Source organism: Cyclopterus lumpus, chromosome 14, assembly GCF_009769545.1.
Source record: "Cyclopterus lumpus isolate fCycLum1 chromosome 14, fCycLum1.pri, whole genome shotgun sequence".
In the NCBI taxonomy this organism is placed as follows: domain Eukaryota; kingdom Metazoa; phylum Chordata; class Actinopteri; order Perciformes; family Cyclopteridae; genus Cyclopterus; species Cyclopterus lumpus.
In genome coordinates, this window is record NC_046979.1 from 17,155,310 (window position 1) to 17,174,199 (window position 18,890).

Here is an 18,890-nt window from a genome sequence, read left to right on the forward strand (position 1 = left end):
ATGCTCGCGCCTGTCTGTGTTTTTAACTCGCGGGCCCCACTGGTTGACCTTTACAGCCCACGTGCTTTTAATTAAGTGCTAATTAAAAGTGCCATTACGATCAGAGAGCTCGACACTCGCCGGCCGGCCCTTAAAAAGAAGGATTTAGGTCTTAGTTGGAACACTGCAAGACAAGCAGCAGTCATTATGGGAGCTAAATGTCAGCTCACAGTAAAGAGAAGGAAGCTGTTAATCATCCGTGGAATCAAGGATGTGCTTCAAAGTTAAAATGTCATAAGTAATATTTGAGCAGCCTACACTATGAAAATAATATAATCACCTGTGTTCATCTATACATGATCTCCATCTGTCAGAAACTATCATGGTCACAAATGCACAGTAATTAAAGTGCCCTATTCCTTTCATAAAACTTATTACATGTTTACTTCCAATAATTTATACTTCACGATGAATGATTTTAAACCCCCACCAAAAAACAGGCAGTTGACGGGGCGGTCTGCTGCCACCTGTGTGTGCGTCAGCAGAGGAGGAGAGCTGGAGAATATACCTGTCTGCCATCATGCATATTCATGTGGTCGATGTGGTGCTGCAGGAGAGCCACAACCCCAATCCTCCAGCCCGAGAGGACACCTCAGGGCCCCTCAGCATTTATTAACGGTAATTAAGAGCTAGTCTGAGATGCTGGCATGTGTAATTGCCAATTAGGGCTAGGTTAGCTATAGATGAAAATGACAGGTATTTATATAATACATCAGCCTAAATAATCAAGCTGTGTTTATACCTTGAAAATGAATGAACGGTTGGGAGGCATCCAGCCTCCTTGCAGAAGCCCGGTATTGTAGGAATTCAAGTGCAATAATAAGCAATGTTCAATGGATATGCACTTAATTTTATGTGCATCGCTAAATTATCTCCCTGCACAGCCATGTAATGGTTGCTCCTCTTTTGAAGCGGAACATTTTTTTGACAGAGCTGTGTAATAGAGTCAATAGTTGATGGGAAGACTGCTGTGGATGGGGAGATGAGGCACTCAGGTGGCTGTTTCCTCCCAGACTCCAGGCCTAATGTAGCCTTTGGCATGGAAATTGACGTGACATTGATGGGCACTCTCCCGCCAGCTGAGAGTCGTGCGTCTGCACAGCCTTCCAATTCACTAATAATTGCTGATTAAAAACTAGTTAAGAGTCCATGAAAACCCAAATGTGCATTAACCAAATGACCTTCTGGGAATGGCAAATAGTCTGCGGCGAAGAAGGCGGGCGGCTTCAAATGTGAAACGGGTCCCTGGATTGTTTTTGAGAATGTGGAGATAAGAGACAAACAGCAGCGCGCTGAGCGAGACTATTGAGTTCCTCAGAAGAATGACTTTTATTGTGTCCTAATCCTCGCAGAAATTGTCCTTGAGCTCACAAAACCTCTTCCTTATGTACGAGTAGTCTATCAATCTGACAAACACATTAAGATAATCCTTAACATGGAAACACAATCCAATAGATAATTATTGTGTAGTATATCATAAAAAGCTTTTTGTATCATATTGTAGCCTATTGATGAGCCGTTGCTAAATTAAAATGAGATTTAAATGACCAGTATCTATGTACTTTAGAATTGCTTCATAAAAATCCATGGGATGAGATAACCGTAATACCATTAGTTTGATGTGTTTCATTCTTCTCTTAATATGAATGATGCTGAATATGATTCAACGTGAGGTTTTAGTTTATTCTATTCTCATTAGTATTAATAATAGTTTATTTGATTCCTATTCTTATTCATCTAGTTTATTCTATTTAATGTCTCTCACAGGTTTATTGTACTGCTTATCGTGGTAATGACATTTAAAATAAAGCGCAGAGTGGCGACTCCTCCCGAAGAAACGTGCACTTCCTGTCTGTTTTCAAGATGTTTGGACTTGTGAGCCGTATGGAGCCAAGAGGAGGCCATGAGCGAACTGACTTAGAACATGCACACATGGCGTCCTCTTGTCCCTCATATTATCCACCAGATGAGGCATTACATGCTGCTTTCAAAGGCCATCGGTTTTGGCCCACATCACAGAGGATGCAGCTGTCTGTTCATTGTTCATCATCATTGTCTTCATGGATCCGATGCTCCAGAATCAATAGCTGCCTTGGAGCAAACTGGTGAGCAACAGACTGTAGAAAGCAGGTAAGAGTGGCAATTATTACTGGAGGACAGAGCAACAATACAAAGTGAATGCCTTGGAGGGGGGTGGGTGGGGTGGTAGTGTGATGGTGTTGATGGGATCATTACCGATGGATTAATGACTACTTGGCTGGCTGCTGCACATTCTCTTATAAAGCTCGCTTTGAGACAACGATACACCTTCAAGCACAGTGACTTTTCAGCTCCCCGTGCTGCGGCATCCCAAAACTAGCACGACAGCAATTAGATAAATGAGAGATGAGTAGGTGGAAATACTCGGTTTATAGGTCAAGAGGCCCACTAAATCTGATATTGTTTTAGTAGAGCAGATACAGAGTGTGTGAGTGTCACTAACACACTCTGGCATCACACGTCAAAATGTCTCCCGTTATGAAACATCCCCAATAAACTTCCCTCGTTGTCTAAATGGCACAGATCTCCACTAGAAAGAAAGGCCTGCGGTTCATTAATAACCACCCCTCCCAAAAAATAATATTATTGTTTGAGAAGATGAGTTGAACAGCGTTCATACTGAATTTCTAGGATTTGTGATGAATTCAAAACCCAAGTTCATAAAATGGCTTCAAAAGAGCCTGAATATTGAGTTTGACACCTGTGATGTAAGAGCCGTATCGAAGCGCTGCGTAATCCAGTTGTGATAAGGTATCATCATTTCCGTTATGATACACACATGACCCTGCTTAAGCCCAGAAAATCAGTTTCCCTGCCTCTAAAGTCTTGAGTGAGAGCTGGAACCTACGAAAAGGGACCACACTGTTTCCACGCAGAGCGGCTTCTAATCGCGGGAAGGGGGATTTGTATGACATCTCAAGTCAATTTACGCAAAATCTGCTTTCCAAAGCAAGGTTAAGCTCAAGGTCATTGTTACGTCTCAACAGGAAAATGAGATAAGCAGCAGAGCGACGCAGTAATGCGTGGAGTGCGTGATACATACAGATGTATGAAGTAAAAACAGCAGCCGTAAACGGCATTATAGTAAAGTGCATTGCGCTATCCTCAAAAGATCATTTACAGCCGAAACGCATCCAAACTATTGCACAGGAACAATTGGACGTACTGTAGTTACAGCTTAATGGCAGTATGAAGGTAAGGTGATACAGTTTATGTTTTTTTTAAAGTATCTTTTTTCTCCGTGGATGAAAAGAGCAATAATGTAGGTAAAGTCATAGCGGCAAGCTTTTGCCTTTTTTGTATGTGTTTTTTTCACCCCTGTGTGTGTGTGTGTGTGTGTGTGTGTGTGTGTGTGTGTGTGTGTGTGTGTGCGTGTGTTGAGACGACACATACTCTTATCAATCTTTTCACAATAACAGAAAACAATTTGCTAATGTTTTGAAAATAGCTTTCCCTTCCCCTGCTCCAGCATTGTGAGATGTGTGCACAATTTCATAAACACAATCAGTGCGCTGAATGGCGGCACTGATATTCTGAAAAAAAAAGGGGAAAAAAAATCTCATTATTGTTCCTGAGCTATGGAAAAGCAGTCAATGGCCCATATCACACAAAATGCCCACTCCTCCTCCTCCTCCTCGTCCTCCTCCCCCCACCATCACACAAAGCTTAATTCCACCTAGCAGCAAACAATATGCCGCAGTTTACTGAGAGAATATTACTGATGACCCAAAAGAAACCATCAGCAGTACGGCTGCTCTCGCCTCAGTCTTCAGGTGGCCCCGCTGTTGAGGTCACCGGGACGCACCACTGGGCACACTGTGTCATCGTGCACTTATATATATTGATATATATATATATATATATATATATATATATATATATATATATATATTTGAGCTGCCGTACCATCATCATAGCCGGACTGTGTCCTGTCTGATTTCAATAATGGAAATCTTTATCTCTTTAGTGAGGAGCTAAAGACCCAGTGTGACCCGTGTCACAGCGTCTGCCCGCGTATATAGATTTCCAGTCTTTTGTGACTCACTCCATCTTGCCCTCTCTCATGAACAAGTGTCAAGAGAAGTGGTCACGGAGGAGTGCAAGTAAACAGGAAATGAATGATGGGCCTTGTGGGAGGACATGCATAGAGATGGAGTTTGTGACCAGGCGGCACGCAGCGGGTACACACTGTTTGTTTCTGTGTGCGCTGAGCTTCAATATATACGGACAGCGTCGGTGATGGATGATTACGCTCCACTGCAGTCAGAGGATTTCAATGAGCGTATATATATTAGGGCATATGCATCACACCTTAGTCTTAGAGAGTTTGTGGTTTGTCCAAAGCTACCGCTGTGTCAGCACTTTTCTTCCTCCACTAGAGTTTAGAAATGCACCTGCAACTTATTTAGTCTAAGAGATCATCACAATTATCTTAAAAAACACATTACTATTTACAAAACCGTAGTCACAACAACACAGACTGGTGTTAATGCAGATCATAATCAGGCTCAGCTCGCTCTATGAAATGGATGAATCGCCATGAGACTTAAAATAGATAGAAGATCAAGTCTAGTGACCTTTAGAGACCAATATTTCCCTAGAAACTAATGATTGTTCCTTCATCCTCCCCTGTGTCCTTTGCTAATTAGCGAACGTGAGCATGCTAACCGGCTACGGTAACCTTGTTAGCATGTTTCCCTGCTAGCCTTAACATTGAGCTTCGAGTGGAGTCTTCTGCCCCCCCCCCCCCCAAGTCGCTAATCTGCTCCCTGGAGAATGCGAGTACTGAAGGTGACACCTCACTTTGTATCATCCCCTGAAATCAGTGCAGAGGTCAGCCAGAGGGACGCGCTGGGAAGTGATCTATTACCCCCTTTATTCCAAAAATAATATTCTGTGTGTGTCTCCTCCGCTCAACCGTACCTTATTAAAATATATGGGGGGCAGCATCTTGAGCCCTCGCACCTTCCTGCACTCACACGCGCTCGCCAAGCCCACGGCAGATGTAAATGAAAGTGTGCGACGGTTCAGAGTGTTTCAGGGTGAGCGGCGGGGCGACGGGGCGACGGGGCCTGCAGTATTTGTTCTGTGAACCACAATGTTCATCAGATCAGTTGCAAACTCTGACTAGCACTTCAGTCTGACATTTGATGATGTAAGGGTTGTTGTGGCGATCATCACAGATCACTAAATGTCAGGGACTGTCTGGTCGGAGCTGATGTATTCATCCCAGAAAGCAGGAGATGCGCTCGGTTGATACTTTGCCATCAAAACGTGTGAGGGCTTACGATAGAACACGTGTTGACCTGTCTGTCACACATCACGTCTTTCTCAGCTGTGACTTACAAACCAAGAGCAGTAGAGGGAGGAGGGCCGCAGGTTATTGATTCGACGCCGCACAAATGTTAAGCCCGATTAATAAATGCACAATTACACACGCGGCGTTCAGGGAAAGCTGCCGTTCACTTCACATCTGACGTGATGTGCAGCGCAGAGCAGAAACATTTTTTTAAAAGCCCCGGTCATGCAGAATGCAAATGAAACCCTTCATCCCGTGTGTCCAAAATAAGTATCTGTTTGAATTTATTAGTTGTTAACGCTTGATTTCCACTATTATGCTTTTGAGTTTTTGCCTCATCTTGTCACTTTTAAATAGGAAATGTCTCCATCCTCAGTTTTGAAGTACAATTTTGGGGTATTTTATTGATCTATTTCCAGTTGGAACTGGTTGCGGTTCAGATTAAGAGTTGATATAAAGAGTATGATAAGCTTATATGAAAAAATATATATCAATATATCTCGTGACCCTTTGGTTAAACTACAGAACTGTATATCAAGTTGTAAAAACCAGCTCCAATAGTAATATGCTGCTTACTCGTTGACGTGATACTAGCGACAGGCTAATGTAGTAAGAAAACAAATAGTTTGACTTTGAATACATTACATATTGTTGCTAATAATATATGATTTTGAATAGAAGACTTTTACTTGTAGTATTTTCAGTGTCGAATTGAGAATATAAAACCGGTTCAATATACTAAAGAGATTAAAGAGTGGAATGAGAAGATTACCGAATGTTAGTTTATTGATTATCAGTGAGACTTTGGATATTGGTGCTGGAGAGGAAGTCCTGGCCCGATGAAGTGTTTACTTTTGACTTCTGGTAGGGAAGGACATATGTTGCTCGTCACCTCTCCTCGTTCTTTTCCAACAGGGTCACCGTGTGCTCATCCTCCGGAACCCCTCGGCAAAGATCAAACCTTTTAGTGACCTTCCAGCACATCGGACAATCTCTCCGCGCACCGGTGCACCAACCATCACACCCCATGTGGCCTCCGTGAAGTACAGAGTAATCGGGGTAAAATTGAGGGGGTGGCGGTAAACACTGGTTCAATTCCATGAAAAAAGTGGAGAGAAAATAAAACATGTGTACTGTATGTGTGTTTGTGGTGGAAATACGCCACCTGCTGTGCCTACAGCTCAGTGTCACTGCAATCAAACAACTCTCATATATATATTTCACCCTGAAACCTCTGCTATATATATATATATATATATATTTTATTATTATTATTATATATATATATATACATATATATATATATTTTATTATTATTATATATATATATATTATAGGTGGACAAAAAAACTGATGCTCCCCCCCCCCCCCCTCCTCTTCCTCCTTCTGTTTCATGGATTGTGAAGGTCTGGATCGTGGTACATGCATACTAATAATTATTAATAATGTATGTCATATTCATTAAATGTGTTGTAACTCTGTAACGCTGTTCATTCTGTACACATGACATCTATTGCTTCTGTCCATCCGGGGAGAGGGATCCTCCTCTGTTGCTCTCCTGAAGGTTTCTTCACTTTTTTCCCTGTGAAAGGTTTTTTTTTATTTTTGGGGAGTTTTTCCTGATCCGATGTGAGGTCAAAGGTCAGGGATGTTTGTAAAGCCCTCTGAGGATAATTTGTAATTTGTGATTTTGGGCTATACAAAATAAACTGAATTGAATATATATACTGTACATTTCACACAGGGTGACTAAAATGAGTTTAAGTGAAGACAGTCCTTAATATAGGCTAGTGATCGGATAAATATTAAACCATTCATGGCATTTACAATACAACTTTATTGAAAAATATCTACATGTTACAGGTCAAAATTAAGTTTAAAACATAATATATTGATTTGTGCTGCAATTTATTCATGAAAACTACAGTATCAACTTTTTACAAACAGCATTTGTGAGACCTTATTAAATCAGTTAAGTTATACATCGTCTCATGACTTAATCAATGTGCACTAATCCTTCAGCCACAAGGGGGCGACTTTGAACAACAATCAGCACCTCTGCTCATCGATGAGACAGCAGCTCTCCTAAAGCCGGAACCCTTTTTATAGGTTATTATACACTAATGAAACTTACGTATAAATATTATATTCCATTTATGCCAATAGATCCCCCTAAATGCTATAGACCGTTCCTTTAAGTAAAAACAAAGAAGTATTTTAAGGCCAAATGTACTGAAAGTATTAGTACATAAATTAAAAGCACTGAAGAATGGCCCATTAAACAGTGCTGTTAATGATTACTGATGTATTAATATAGCATGTTACAGTCGAGGTGGTAGTCAGCTCTATCTCTAACAGTGCAAAAGCCTTGAGCCTCTGCCTTTTAAAGACAACTGTGAGAAAATTAGCTTTTCAGGATCCAATCAAAAACGTACTTTATTAAAATAGAACCGTCTAACTAATAATTGACAGTAACTTGAATTAAGATAAGGCACATCATGACACTAGAATTATTTAAATTAAACTACCTCATCAGCATTGAGAAAAAAAATGTTCCATCATAATTTGATAGGCGATCATAATGTATGTTTTGTATGAAAAATCTTAAAAAGTAAAAGTAATTAAGGAGTTCAAAAGTACAATATTTGGCTCTGAAATGTAGTGGAGGCAAAATAAAATGTAAATAGTCAAGCAAAGTAGAAGCAGCTCTAGCTGTAGTTCGATGTATCAGTTGGCATGACAACGGTCTCTTGTACGCAGAGACAAACTTATTTAAAGTAATGTGATAAACAAGCCAACATACTCTGGTCTGCAATAGGTGAACAGAATCAGACTGACCAGTTCACATGTGATCAGGAAGCAGAAATGCAGAACACACAAAACACAGAATTCTTCATGAAAATTTGACATTTTAATGGAAACTAAAATTGTGAACACTGGAATTTTTTTTAATTTTTTTTTTTAAATATACTATTACATTGTTTGGAATTTGAAGGTTATTATCATGCTTTTAAAAAAAAAAGAGGAAAAAAAAGAGAACATTGTAATGTGACACTTCTGGTAAATTCCAAATAGAAATTAAATAATCAGCCTGCTCACTTTAAAAAAAAAAAAAAAAAAAAAAAAACTTAGATGTCAACCTGTAAGACATTTGAGAAAGAAATGCTGTTGCCTCATATTTTAGAGGGGGCAAGAGATGTGAAAGTGAGAAAAAGAGGAGCAGACCAACAAACAAAAAAACTGCATAAACAAGCACAACAGCCATTGGAGATGACACACAGGAACAAAACAAAGAAATGACTTGGCGCAACTCATCGCCTCTTTTCATAATTGAACCTTGTAAAGACACTTTTTTTTTTTCCTGTTTACTTTATTGATCATGTGAGGAATCATCAAACACTGTACCTCTCAGGTGTCATCGAGTAAAACAAACAAAGAAAAGCCTCCTAAATTAAAACATTTCAACAATAGGCAAAGACCGTTTAAAAGGAGGGACTGTTTTTTTGTTGTTTTTTTGTAAGTAGAGCACAAACACACCCAAGTCCAGCATTTCCCATTACAGACAATTGATTACTGGATGAAGAAGCAGCACTTTCGGTATTTGTTTTTATCTTTTGAAGATTGCTTCTCTCACACCGTGTAACCACGTGCTCAAAGTGACATTCAGCTGCTACAGTAGTTACTTCTCTTCACTAAAAGCTCCTCAAGCCCCGCCCTGTTGTCAGGTAGCTGCTTGTGACATCAACGACGTCCCCGGTGACGGTCTGGGCGCTTGCCATTCACCTGCTGAATATCTGAGTAGTGTACCTTTGGCGAAAGCAGATTTCAGAGTTGTTGAACCGTACGTTAATACCTCACTCCCCCTCACAACATCACTACAAATACCAACAAATAAAAATTAAAATATTATATATATATATATATATATATATATATATATATATATATATATATATATATATATATATATCTCAAGAGGGACCCGGGATGCAGTGTGTTTTGATGCTCATCAGTCCTATCACAACTATTTGAAGAAATGAGTCCAAGTAGTTGGTAAAAAAATTCTGATGGCAAATAGTGTGGGGGGGAGGGGAGGGGGGGTCTCCATTAGCCTTTATCAGTAACTAAATAATCTAAAACTCATGAAAAATGAGACATCTTGATTTTCTGTATCATTTATTCCTTTTAGTCTCATCCTACTACTTGTGCATCTATGGATAAATTAGGTTATAACAAACAAAAAAAATGTTAAAACACTAATTTGTTAAAATCGGTTCAAATCAATTATGTGCTACTTCAGACATTAACTTGACAATGGCCTGGCACGAGTATACACCAGCAAGCGGTCGCCATCCGTCCCATTCAAACTGATTTTGGCTTTATGTCACACAATTCTGAACACAAGCCGTGACATTTTCAAAAACCTACAAAACACGTAAATTGCTCATTGCTTTCAGCTGCATCCACCTTGCTTAAAAGACAAAATTAGGATTAGATGTAAGAAAACTTAAAAACATCATGTTACAAAAAAAAAGAAGAAAGAAATGGCACAGATATATGCTGGAAGCAGATTTCAAACAATCAAAATTGCTGTAAAAGTATATATTTTTTTTCCACACAGGCACCTGTACATGAAACAACAGGGGGGGGGGGTGAAATACACGAGGAACTTGCATATAATAAGAACTCGCTACGCACACAGCCACAAAACGACGAGGCCAAACTCGGCCCTCACAACCTGGAAGCCCGCCTCCTTGAGGTGATTGCACATCCTGAGGGGGCGGAGACACAAACTCCACATGGTCAGGCTTTACTCTCAACTCACCAACAGTCAGTCAACGCACCAACAGTCAGTCCCCCCCCCCCCCCCCCATCACTGATTAACCATCTACTCAGCTTCAAGAACCTGTTTTTGGTTTGCAGGCTACAACACTAAATAATAGTTCTATCTTTAGAAATGCATATTCAACATAGCCTTTTTGCTGTATTAAGTGCTTTAAAAAATGTTTTAAAAAAAGAGGAGCCTTGGGGTGGGAGGATGGGAGATTATCAGATTTCCCTGTAGAGGACCATCCTCTCAAAAAGCAAAAAGTTGTAAGACTGCAGTAACATCACACACTACTCATTTTGATCACCCTGTTTTACATGTAGAAGCCTGTAGATGCATCGCTGTCCACAGATAACGCTTTCAGTCTGAACTATTTGGCGTATGGGAACCTGATTATGTCACTTTTTGTCTGTGGGTTATGGGCAATAAGAAGAAATTAACTTGAGTTTTGTGTAACGTAATGCCAGATAAAAAAAATTAAAAAAAACATCTACTTCAACAAGCACAGAAAAACATAAGTCTAAATGCTAAAAGGGCAAACATCTCCTCAAATGCCCTCGCTCCGTCACACCCCAAAACCCACACAATTGTTCTTATTCAGAGGGCAGCATCTGTTGATACACTCGTCCAACTTGCGCCGCATAATGGAAGCCAAAAAGAAAGAAAGAAACCTTTTGAAATACCAGCGAGCCGACCGAGATAAGACGTGGAAGTTAAATGTCAAGACAACTGGCGGCGGTTCCCACTTTTCCCTCTGCACACGAGTACGAGCTGCAGCCCAATCAGTGGAGAGATGTACTCGAGCGCTCGTAGCCAGATTGGAGCTCCCCAATTGAAACGCCGCTGATGTTCAGCAATAACAAATCAAGGGGTGCTTCACTACGCACGCGAGCGAAAAAATGACCCATCGAAGATTGCAAGATTACAGTCTAGTATAGACAGAAAAACAGCGCACGGAGCAATGTGCCATTTCTTTTTGTTCCTCTTTTAAAAAGGGGGTAAATAAAACAGGAACATTTTAGAGCCCAAAATGACAGCACCTCGCATGCCACGACGGTTTTCCTCAAAAGTATTTGGTGTTTTGTCACAACATCATATGAGACTCTATATAATAGGACTCCAAGTCATCATTTCCAATTTGAGAACATTACATGACAGGGTGCCATTTGGCAAAAAAAAAAAAAAAAAATTAAACATAGTCATGGCTTTATCAACACTACCTGAGTTACATTTAATAATTCTGTTTTTGTGTTTTTATTTTTATTTATTTTTTCTGAAGAGTAACAGCCCAGAGCCATTCTTTTAAGGAGTATTTCTCGTCAGTACATATAGATCTTTCTAGTAATTAAAAGATAAAAGCAATTAGTTTACATAAAGTGCTATTAATCCACACATTAACCAAATCATAACTTCTAGAGAAACGGGACCTGGACACTTCGTTCTGTTGGATGAACCGATCCTGATTTGGTGATGAAAGTGATGTCACAGCTGGCCAGCTAGCAGTTAGCAAATGTGGGCTCCCTCGACTTAATTAGATCTTTCAACGTGAGCTCATTCGCTAAATTGATTTCCAACAAACTGAAAACGCATTTAACAAAACCCACCAGCATCTTGGATGATGATTTTTGTAGCTCCACATAACCCATTTCACACAATGTATGGATCACGTGGTGTTATTGCACACTGGTTTGCAAATGTAAAATGTTAACAGCAAAAACATAATAGTACAACTCATCTTCACATTTCAACACGGTTTGACAAAGTGGCTAGTCGGGGAACCTAGATTAGTATTGCAAGTATTGTTGTTGTGTTACCGTTATCTTTGTTTGGCGATGAACAGTGACCTCTGACTCATTCATTCCCACAGTAAACATGCAAGAAAAACAATGCCATAAAACAGACCAAATGCTGAGGGAAAAAAAAGAAGGTAGTGTTTCTATTTTTTCAAATCAGTCGTAGAATGCAACATGTTCCTGACAATAGGATTTTAACAGTTTTTACATAGGAAAAAAAAATGACAAGCAAAATAATCTGTATGGACATCCTGAGTCTTACTGCTGAACAAATAGCACAAAACGCAGAAGACCTTATTGGTAGAAATGCCTCTAACCTTTAATTCCTCAACTCAAGGATTCATATATATACATATATATACACACACACGTGTATATATATGAATCTGAGAATACTTTAGTGACATCATAATGATCGGCTTGAAATGTATGAAAAGCCATAAAATTAAAAGATTTGGCCTTAAACGGACCCGATTTTAAAATCTTTACCACACCTGTAATAAACATTGCAATGAAGGGGCGTAGCTTTCATTCGAATTGGGCACTTCTGTACCTGTGCTCATGGATCACACGGCAGTGCAGATAACACATGTTAGGGCAGACAAAACGCTAGCTATATATATATATATATATATATATATATATATATATATATATATATATATATATATATATATATATATATATATATATAAATAAAAATGAAAATATTTTTCTCTTTTTTCTGGGCTCTGATTTCCCCTACAAAAAAAGAAAAAAGGACTTAAGACAAGGATCTCCCTTCCTGGATGGGGCCTCACCTTCGAGCTTCCACTTAACTTACAGTTTAACTCCAAAGAACTTAACCACAACTTCAAGGCGTTCTTTGCAAAGTGTGCTCTCCTTTCTTCCACGATTAATTCAAGCTTGCACACATTTGTGTATGTATAACGTCTAACATATCTACAATGAACTCATTTGAATGCGTGATGAAAGAAAATGACATGAGGCGTCCCATAGTCAGACTGTCGGCGGCCGCAGTTCAACAGGATAAAGGCTGAGGGAGGTGCAATCCATGACACCTTCCTTTGTTGAACTCCCGGACATCTTCCTTAAAAAGAGCCATGACACAAACGAGTATCGCAGCTCCAAAGTCTCAGTTATCGTGTAGGAGAGGCTCCGATCAACTTCTTTGTTGTCCCTCCAGAGTGTGTGCGCGTTTGTCTGATGGCCCCCCCCCTCCCCCCAAAGAAGTCCGTTATTCCACCGGAGATCCCAAAGAAAATCTGTCATGCTAAACTATCAATATTTTCACAGTTGTCCCTTTATCTGTCCAACAGGAAGTTGTGATTCCCCAAGGTAGATAATCGCAGCACACAGAAGAGAAGAGTTAAGAGTACTGTAGAACCATCTACCTCACTGGTCAGGTCCATCCTTGGTCTCATCATAAACCACTACTCTTTTTGGATCTACAGCAGAGGGGAAAGAAAGGAGGCAACGTTTGGATGAGTCAACACAATGTCAAGTGTAACGAAATAAGAATGAACCAATACTCCATGCTCTAATCCGAACGGGCCTCACGGGGCTTGCTGAAGGCAATAACGCAGCCTCTGTAGACAAATTGGAGCAATAGTTTGCATTTGTGTGATTTATAGCTCGGAGGTAGCTGAACAAGCTTTAGGACTTTTGTAATCAGGTTACCACTATTTATGGACTACAGGTTAGTCAATAGGTGTACATGCACACTGACCACATAAACAAGTCACAAGCACTGCACGTTATAATGTTCACTCTGTAAATTAATTCAAGTGATAAATACAACGCAAGTCCTTTTGATTTTCTACAATGCCACCCTATCTGGTTCAGAATCCAAACACATTTATAAATATAAATAAGTCAGGGCCAACCTTTTGAATGTTGGATAGGTTTCACAAATCAAGTGGTTTTTTTTTTTTCCTTCTTTCACTTTTCTAATATGTTCAAACATTTCGAGAACTAATTCTACTAAACAAAACTAAATAGCCTAAACATTTAAAAGAAAAAATAGGAAATGTTTTAAAGAAGCGAGACCAACAAGTTTAGTTTACCTTGTTTTTGCAAGTTGAAAATGAATTCCATTTCTGTTTAAGGAGAAGAAGAAAAAGCAGATTATTTCAGCATAATTAGACAAGAATATTTTCAGGAAATACAATACTAAACTAAAATCTATAATACAAAGAAATATTTAAACCATATTTAATTTATTTGTTCATACATTGGGTGCATCAAATCCTCAGAGACTTAGTGCTTAAAGTTATAATCTTGAGATTTTTCTTTAAACAAGAATTCCCACACTGGAAATTGCTTTTGAGAGGGATTGACGGAGAAGTATGCAGCACGTAATCCATCGTTGAAGTTTGTAATTTTTATCTCCACAATATCAGCTTGATTGTTTACTTTTCACTCTCCCACAGACGAATAAGAGCTGTACCGAATGTGTCGCATTAAAAAGCATTCAGCTGTCAAAAAAACCACTGTGAAGCAGTCGCAAAAAAAGAGGTTGGCACTTATCATAATTGTTCATTAAAAAATATGTTTAATGAATCGGCTAATTTTCTTTGCAGGGCAAATAACTGAACAAGTGGCAGCAGCCATGTTGAGGAGTTGCAGGCGACAGGCTGCACGCCTCTAAATGCTCAAATAGTACTTGTTATTACTGAAACAGTGCAAGTTTGGTGGCACTGTCGACAGTTGCCACCAATTTAACCGGGAATTTAATCTTGAGGATTACAACTGAACTGGTTGTACGAGTTGATTTGAGAAATAAAAGTTGATCGTCATAGTTACCTTTAGTGTGATAAGTGACAGCAGCTTTAATATCAAAGGACCCCCCGCTACACCTTCGGCCAATGTCTTTAGAGTGGGCCTGTTTAGATGAGCCAAACAACACAGTGGTTAGCTGGCCCTGTGCAGGCTTAGCACCGTTGTCTTTACTGGGAGCCAACGCAGCAGAACCGGCGCCCTTGGCCTCCACTTTTGTCTTTTCCTGGCCACACGGCTGCCGCTTGTCCTCCTCCTCACTCGCCACGCAAGCAGGAGAACAAGCGTGGGCACAAGTCCTTTTCTCGGGGTCTTGGGCAAAAGTGCCAAGCTCCAAGAACGATGGGCCAACGTCAAAGCAGGGCTGGGCGGCATTGGCGGCGACTGCCTGACACTCGCTTTGAGACATGACCACTGCAGGCACCTTGCTGCCTCCTCCGTCTGGCCCCAAGTTGGGCTCATTTATGAAGGAAAGCCCCCATTGATTCTGGAAGATATCTCCCAGGGCTTTCTGATTTGTCTGAGCAACCGGTGGGTCAAGGTGACGAGCACTAGGGAGCACAGGTTGCATATTTAAAGGGTAAATTAAAAGAGTTTTTCTAAGCTCATATGCTTCTCTATCTACAGGACTGGTTGTAGAGCTACAGCTACTTTCCAAAGGAGATGCTACATTCTCGCCACTTGGGAAAGACGGGGCTGGTGGAATACTACTAGCAGCAGGAGCAAAGAAGGTCCCCACTGATGGGCAGCCATTACCGTTTCCAGGAACGGGGCCATTAGTAAAGCTAGCTGAGGTGATAGTTTTCATAGCAGACATGGGGACCTGGGACAGTCTGACAGGAGGAGGCAGTGCCTCTCCTCCACCTTGAGCTACTTTGTTGAGGTTCTCTTTTACTTTACTTGCATAACTGATCTTGGGAACAATTTTTGCACTGCTATTGTCCACAGGAAATACTGGTGGGGGCTTGAACAAAGTCCACGAGTCCTCTTTTGAAGGGGAGGAAAGCTTGGCTTTGTGCCTTTCCTCAGTCTTTTTACCAAAGGTGCCAACTATTTTGCCATCCGAGTTCTTCCGCTGAGATTCACCCATTGCAGCCTCTGACACAACAGCCCGTCTAGCCGCCGACAGAGCTTCTCCTTTATGGGCGGCTCTGAAGCCGTCAAGTCTAGAAGTCACTCCCTTCTCCGTAGTCTCAAGATTAAAAGCCCCATGCTCTTGAGTACTGCTGCCCTGCTGCATGTCTCTCATCACATTATCAGTGTTCTTGGCGTTGTTACATCTGGCCTTGCGTTTCTTCGGAGTAGTATATCCACCTTCAGAGCCGCTGCCATCATTGTCCTTGCTAGAATAGCCATTTGTAATTAAGCCACAGTTTACAACGCCATTTTGAAGCAAAACAGAGTCTTTCTTATCCATAGGTTGGCCCTCATGATGATTCAAATCCAGAGCCTTTTCTTTAAGGTCCATATTCTTCTTAAGGTCCAATCCTTTGCTGCCGACTTTGGAAACAGTTGTGTACAGCTTCTGCGTGGACTTCTGCTTCACATTTGCATTACTTGTGTGTCTGTTACAATTGCTGTTGGGGGGATGCGACATACCAACAGTATCAGACAGATGTGGATTCTTCTCCCCCTCCTCCTCACAGATGTTCACTTTTTTATTGCCTGAAATGGGAAACAAAATGAGTTATATGTATATGACCAGTCATGAAGTGTGAGTGTATACTGAAATCATTCCACCATTATTTCCTATAGTGTGTAGAAACTTCCCCAAAGTAGATTTACAAAGAAATGCTGCGTCAATATATTTGACCTTTACCACAAAGTAGAAGGTATGCAACTAATAAGACATGTAATGTTTGGGAAAGTAGTTGTACCCTTATTATGAGCAATATAGTCACAAAACTGATTAAGATGCTTTGCCTACTATCATATTATCACAGTCAATAATAACCCACGTGAATTACTGGCATCATTCAAATTCGGCATTAAAATGTTGTCTCATCTTTCCACATAATTAGAATAGTGTTGTATGCAAAGCACCGCTGTTAAGTTTGATAATGTATTGTGTCCATTGTTAACCTTTGTATTTTCGGATAAATACTTGCAGCAGTTAATGTCGTTAAGAAAAGCCCCGTTTCCTAGCAACATGCACCCCAAAGCAGAGCAGCGGAGAAGTGTCATTGCTAGTTTACGTTTATCGTGCTGCCCCAGTATGCGTTCACATTCCCCGGTGGATTAACACCTTACATGCACTGTGCGTCGCGGCTGTCAACTGCACAATGGGCCGTTACCCCGTTAACTTTCTTGAAATCATCCGACCCGACGTTGCGGCAGGACGTGACGGGAGGGGCCCACGGCAGCTTGTATGACTTCCATTTGGAGTGGCCGTGCACCACAAATAGGCTTATGCATTGCAGAGAAACGGCTGTGTCAACGTGGGCCTTTAAAATAAATGGTGCTGCCCCTCATGTCCGTGGGCACAGCACGCACACACAAGCCGCTGCATCCAGACTCGCTTCACTTCATACATGCATGCATGTTCTCGCTCGTTTTGCACAGGCTCAACGTCAGCTGCAACGCAAACGACGGGTTACAGTCGGGGTCCGTTTAGCTGCAGTCACCGTTAAATCAACCGGTAACCGCGTTGTTGCACGGCTCCCCTTTCACTGGTCAACATGCAACAGGCCTGTCACAGGCGGCTAACGTTAGCCGACTCCAACTAGCCACCGACTCGCCGGACATTAACACGCCGCGGCACCAACGGTGGGTGATTGTGCCACGAGACAGCCGCCTAACATCCGCAACCCACGCGGGAGAAAGACGACAACGACATGCCAGAGTTGCAAAGTACCGCGGCCGCACACGCGTCATTCACTCGCCGGGTGACTGTAGCGTTAGCTCGCTGTGAAACTCTAACATGGCCGACAGGAAATGGCAGCTCCGAACATTCCAGCGTAGCCGGCTCGCGCTCCCAAACTGAACAGAAGCGTGCCGAAATGAATGATGGAGGGTTTGACTACTGTAGAAAAGCGATGGCGCCGTGCGCGCGGAGAGGTTTGTGCGTGTCGAGAACACGCGGTGACCCAATTGGGAGAGGATTTAGTTTGCAAAAGCGGAATAAATGTGTGGTGAAACCGGCGCACAAGGTCAATCCCCGATATGTCAAACCACCACCAGCGACAACTGTCACGCAACGTCAGCTAGCCGAATAGCTAGCCGACTGAACGGTCTCCTGCTCCGACAGGGACCAACTGTCGGTTTAAAGCGGCACGCCGCTCACCCGCTGCCACGCGCCGTTAAACTATTCGGGGGCCAACCGCGTGTGGTTTGAATGACCAGCTAACGTTAACTAACGGGCTAAAAACCCTCTCGATCACGACGGAGTTCGCGCTAGTTAGCGAATGCTAGTCGGCGCGTTGACATTAGCTGACTAAGGCTAGCAAGCGTTAGCTCACTTTTCCGGATGGCCCAACCTGTTTTCTTCGTCTGCGTTTCCTGATGCTGGCGCTGGAAGTGGCTCTGATCATGTTTTATACAAGTCGTGCGTTGAATAGGGTGCCTGTCCTCTCCGCGGTGGTGATATTGCCTTTCGTGTGCCCGATCTCTGGGCTGTTCCTCCATTGAAGTGTAGAATGTCGGACTTGTTCAACCAATATCTTAGCTCGCGGGGTCCAATCACTACCAGTGTAAAACGGAAGCTATTTGAAGCCTCTGTAAACGTCAGCAGTAAACGTCTAAAAATGGCACTGTTTTGGGTGGTCAACGCCACCAAATTTCATATCTACTATTTCTAGAGTTACGCAAGGGGGGTATTTTTGCAGGACTTTCTGATCTCGGCAGATGTTTCACATTCCACTCAAATAACGGACAAGGGATTAAAAAAAAGAAGAAGCTATTTTCTGGGTGGGCAATAACGGGGTGTGAACTAAAAAGCATTTGACCGGAGGCGCTGCCACGTCTCCAGCCAGCGGGTGTGGAGGGTCCCGGGAGATCGACCCCACTCCCAAAATGAATTTAAAAAAATGTTTTATTGCAAATTCCAAAATACGTCTATGCTCAAACATTTCCAATTCACTTCACAAGTATTTTACCGCATGTCGAAAGAACAACA

The 18,890-nt window shown here is 41.5% G+C and overlaps 1 protein-coding gene across 2 annotated transcripts; it reads right to left on the reverse strand.

Moving 5' to 3' along the window:
• Positions 1-12,694: 12,694 nt before the first annotated feature.
• nufip2 (nuclear FMR1 interacting protein 2) lies at positions 12,695-18,640 on the reverse strand. Of its 2 annotated transcripts, none has more exons than XM_034549705.1 (4): positions 18,235-18,640; positions 14,804-16,441; positions 14,065-14,097; positions 12,695-13,446 (listed from the first exon to the last, which is right to left on the reverse strand). In XM_034549705.1, exons 1-4 carry the CDS (start codon positions 18,398-18,400, stop codon positions 13,394-13,396), a joined length of 1,890 nt encoding a protein of 629 aa, XP_034405596.1. In that variant the 5' UTR covers positions 18,401-18,640; the 3' UTR covers positions 12,695-13,393. The 2 variants fall into 2 exon arrangements, with proteins under 2 accessions (XP_034405596.1, XP_034405597.1); XM_034549706.1 differs by having other exon boundaries at positions 12,696-13,446; positions 18,253-18,637.
• Positions 18,641-18,890: the final 250 nt, after the last annotated feature.

Bases quoted from the DNA above. Each gene is read 5' to 3' on its own strand.
- nufip2 (XM_034549705.1), bottom strand. From the start codon at position 18,400: ATGGAGGAACAGCCCAGAGATCGGGCACACGAAAGGCAATATCACCAC. The intron at 16,442-18,234 runs GTGAGCTAACGC...TTCCCATTTCAG, and splicing joins AGGTTGGGCCATCCGGAAAA to GCAATAAAAAAGTGAACATC. The intron at 14,098-14,803 runs GTAACTATGACG...CTCCTTAAACAG, and splicing joins TGTCACTTATCACACTAAAG to AAATGGAATTCATTTTCAAC.